This window comes from Helianthus annuus, chromosome 10, assembly GCF_002127325.2.
Source record: "Helianthus annuus cultivar XRQ/B chromosome 10, HanXRQr2.0-SUNRISE, whole genome shotgun sequence".
Classification (NCBI taxonomy): Eukaryota; Viridiplantae; Streptophyta; class Magnoliopsida; order Asterales; family Asteraceae; genus Helianthus; species Helianthus annuus.
In genome coordinates, this window is record NC_035442.2 from 122,448,517 (window position 1) to 122,453,013 (window position 4,497).

Consider the following 4,497-nt stretch of genomic DNA (forward strand, 5'->3'; position numbering starts at 1 on the left):
GTACAAGATTATGCAGGCCATCCTGAGCATATTCTCTTTCTTCTGCCTAAAATCCCTAGTAAGTTCTTTGGCGTCTTGAAATGTGTCGTTTGCTAGTTACCATCCAATGAATTGCGAGCCCTTGGTTGTTTGAACTCTTTTTTATACATATGTACTTTCTTAAATCATTAATTGGTATAAATATTTTAAAATGAAAGGCTAATCTATTAATATACATACTCAAAATATAAAAAAATATATGCAACATTGCATTCAATTTTTTTTTTTCTATTATTTAACTCGTGTAATACAAGAGTGTATAAAATTATAAAGGTAAACAACCGAGCTTATCTCAAAACCATATAAATCTCAAACTGCCCAGACCGGCATATTTGGAGGGTTCGATCCACCACTGATGAATAAACCAAATATATATAGAATCAAATCTTCAACTGCAAATGCCATTTAAAAAAAAAAAAAACAAAATTGTTTTTCTTTTACAGATTTGAGTACATACATTGTCTTGTTTAACTTCACATTCAATCTTAAAATACTGTAAGATCTAACGCATAAATGTCAACATCAAAATCATGCAAAAGTAAACAAAGTTTTACTCTAAACATTGATTATAAGATCACATCTTGCAATAAATCGAGTTAAAAAAAATGGTTTTATTCTATGGAGATTAAGTTTTGATTCATGTATCTAAACCTGCATATCTCCTCAAAAAAATCATCAGCAGAGCTGTGTACGCTCTTCATCCTAAGAATCTTTATCGTCATCTTCTTCAACTTCTTCGCAAACGTCACCAAAGACTCGAGTGTGTTCATTTTATGTTCAGCGTTCAATGGTGATCTAACTGTAATCACTACTTCTTCAAGACAAGGAATCACGAAACTTGAATCCACCTAAAACAAAAGCAAAAACATGGCTTAGGAATCAAGATTTCTTGCTTCGCAAGTAATTGTTTTGCGTTTCTAAAACTTACATTCTTTAGACTGTTCTTTTGGCATAGAGCAGGAAACATTGCACCATGGATGTTGAATGTTTTGAGCTTCGGATGACTTTTGAAAAAGTCAACAAAATTAATCTCCGGAAAGGGAAGAAGAGCTTCAAAATCTCCGGTGAATTCGACTTTCATATAAAGATGTTTTACTTCACTTGCGAGTTGAAGCATTTTGTCTATTGCATCCCAACACCATTGAACACCTCTAATTGATAACGATTCAAGTGCCATGAGTTTACCAAAATCCACCATGTAAACTCTACCTGCAAGCAATAACTAGACCAATAATCACATCTCGATATCTTAACAACGTACGTACTACGTACAAAAGTAGGACCCGCAAAATGAAATTATCAAATTACATGATAATTAGGACTGTTCAAAAAGCTCGCGACTCGCTCGAGAAAAGTTTGAAAAAAGCTCGCTCGAAATCAGCTCGGTTTGTAAATGGTCGAGCCCGAGCCAAGATAAGCTCGCTCATTGGCTCGTTTAAGTTAAAGCCCAAATTTTAATATATATAAATTACAACCGAAAATTATAGTTTATCACCATGCGCAACGGTGAACTAGTAAATATTAGAACTTGGTTATGCACTAAACTTGCATTAGAAATTTTGTAGTTAATAAATTCCACATTAATTATGTGAAAAATATTATTTTTTGTATTTATATATACATTGATACGTGTAAAAAAGACAACTTTAAAAATAAACGAGTTGGATCAAGCTTTTCACGAGCCAAGCTCGAGCCCAACTTTTCAACTCATTAAGATTAAGGAACCAGCTTGGCTCGTTTAACTTTAATCCCGAGCCCAACCTAGCTCGACTCGGCTCGTTTACAGTCCTAATATTGATAAATAAGTAAGGCATACGAATCCAAATCCAAATATCTAATTGGGATTTGGAAATATGAAATCTTTAAGGAAAATCTTGAAAATTTACCATCATTATTTGCAAGGGAAAGATTCTTTAAGCAATTCGTCTCACGAACCCGAATCCAATTAAAACCTTGAAGCTCAAGGTATTCAACCTTTGGAGCTGTGAGCGTGAGCGAGCAGCTACCCGAACCACGAAAATCAAGTTTGCAATACTCAAGGTGGAGAAGCTCAATCCAAACACTCCTTAAACCCTCGCAACCAATAAGCACAAGACGAGTCAAATTAGGAATCGCTTTAAGTGCTTCAATCAAAGCCGAATCCTCCATCTTCGCCGCAATAATTTCAAGATTTTGCAGTTTCTGAAATGCATCCCATTTTGGGGCATTGACCATTAGCACACCCCAAAGTCTTAACGACTCCAAGTTTCTTGCTCCTTGTATGCAATCAAGTTTCGACGGATTTTCATTTGCGGTATTCTGATCAGCAAGATTATCTATACGGAGCTCAAGATTTTTCAACGAGTGTCCCACGGATAACAGCCATGAAGCCAGCCCTGCACGGGTAAAGGGACAGTAAACCACAAGATCTTCCAGTTGAAAAATAGACGAGACCATCTGCGTCACAATGCAGTCAGAAGTTTGATCATTTTTCAGCTTGTCGAATATGCTACGGGGAAAATGAACGCTTTTAACGTAAGGCATCGAGTCTTTCCACTTCTTGGAGACACAGTTACAAGACGCGATATCCTTTGCATTGTTTATGGTTGACAAAATGTACTGCACGACAGCATTCGGCAACGAGTCCATTCTCTGAGGCAATTCATCAAACACCTGGTGGTCAGCTCAATTTCAACCAAAATTCAAGACTACATAAAGAAGAATTAAATAGTTAAAATCTCACTTAAAGATATTTGGGGGGGCAAAGACCACTTAAATGATATAAAAAAGGCCTAATCTTGACTATTTTCATGGCAAATAAAATGTACCCACATCAACAATATAACCTAAAATGTAATTATAGGACTAAAGCCAATAAAGAATCAGATATGAAATACAAAAATGAAGCAAATTTCTATGAATTTTTACAAAATTGACAAACAGAATCGAAACAACATATGAATAATGAAATAAGTAATAAGGTTTGTATATCAAAATCAGGATTAAGTAGACAATGTTAAGTTAACTTACTCGCACAAGAAATTCGGAAAACCAAATTGAATGTGGAAGTTTGGGAAAGGAGTGATGAGATCTACGAAGATGTAATGGAAACTACAAATAGGGGAAAATTTGCTTTTACTGAAAATTTTGAATTTTGAAGACGAAAAAAAAGAAAGAAAGTAGAGAGCGGCCATTATTTTCAAGCCACTTCTTTTTCTTTAACCTTTGTCATATTCAAATGTGGTTTACTAAATTGTGTTAAACTGTTACGACAGTGTAAGGTATACAGGGATTAAAATCTGTGGCTCGTAGCTCGCTTGAAAAAAGTTTGTAAAAAGCTAGGCTCGTGAGCCGACTCGATAAGGTTTACATCCTTCATTTTTTTGTCTATATGTATCCCTCCAATAAAAGAAAGTAGAAACAATGTACAAAGTGAGCTAACTATTTATACTTGCATATTTAGTCATTTGGTTAAATTAAATTGTAATTATGGCCCTTAATCTATGAAGAGATTTATTTTTAGGGTTTTTTAAGTAGTAAATTTTGTGGTTCTTTGTTAGTTCGAGCTAGATCGAGCCGAGCCGAGCCGAGCTAGCTCGAATTTTAATCGAGTCGAGCTCGAGCCTTAAATCTTAGCTCGATTTGAAATTCGACTCGACTCGTTTATAGCCCTAAAGGTATATAGTGTGGCCTTCATTTTTTTTGAACGACTTTAGTGTATTGGTTTGCAACACGTCAGAGCTATATATGTTGGCACCTTACCCAAGTTCAAATCCTACAACAGTGGTATTCTCTCGGATAATCTAACCTAAGTCCTTGACATCTAATCATAATCCGATTAGTATCAAGAATTCGGTCAATAAGTATATATTATATAGTATAAATTATAATTTCGTCCATCATGCATTACCATGTAAGTCAAGCATGGAGGTAAGATGATTTACATCCATTAAACCTCATTGTATGATTCACCAAAGCACAAACTCATTAACTTAGTTGATGAGTTCGGTTGATGACGAAGGTAAGACTAATTTTTAACTATCTAACTAAAACAACCAAGTGAGCAAACTAGATGCGTACATCTCGAGCATGGAAAGTGTTCGAGGATGTGATGTAGCCTTGTCACTTTATGGAAGTTGTATTTGTACCAAAATATACAAGTGAGGCAGTGGAACAAGTTTGGAGAGCCAAAGCTTCCATAGTTCACACATTACTCATACACAAGTCTTCCAACATTGAAGGTTGGAAGCTTGGATGGTTTCAACACTTAGAACATTTTGGGCAGAATTTTAAAGAGGTTTTGAGCCTTATTTCTTGGTGGAAATCAACCACAACACAAACCCACAACTATAAGCTTAGTTGGGAGCATGGTGGGTACAAGATTCCACTAAGTTTCAAGTAAAATATACATGAAATAAAAAGACACATCAAGAGGTTCCACCTTAGTTTGCCATGACAAACATGTGGAAACCTTCCTAG

At 35.4% G+C, this 4,497-nt stretch overlaps 1 protein-coding gene across 3 annotated transcripts; it reads right to left on the minus strand.

Annotated features, from left to right (window-relative positions):
- Window positions 1-576: 576 nt before the first annotated feature.
- LOC110884679 (F-box protein At1g10780) lies at window positions 577-3,235 on the minus strand. Of its 3 annotated transcripts, none has more exons than XM_022132404.2 (4): window positions 3,049-3,234; window positions 1,926-2,670; window positions 968-1,248; window positions 577-887 (listed from the first exon to the last, which is right to left on the minus strand). In XM_022132404.2, exons 2-4 carry the CDS (start codon window positions 2,665-2,667, stop codon window positions 651-653), a joined length of 1,260 nt encoding a protein of 419 aa, XP_021988096.1. In that variant the 5' UTR covers window positions 2,668-2,670; window positions 3,049-3,234; the 3' UTR covers window positions 577-650. The 3 variants fall into 3 exon arrangements, with proteins under 3 accessions (XP_021988096.1, XP_021988097.1, XP_021988095.1); XM_022132405.2 differs by having other exon boundaries at window positions 639-887; window positions 1,926-2,691; window positions 3,049-3,235; XM_022132403.2 differs by having other exon boundaries at window positions 639-887; window positions 1,926-2,726; window positions 3,049-3,235.
- Between the last annotated feature and the right edge of the window lie 1,262 nt (window positions 3,236-4,497).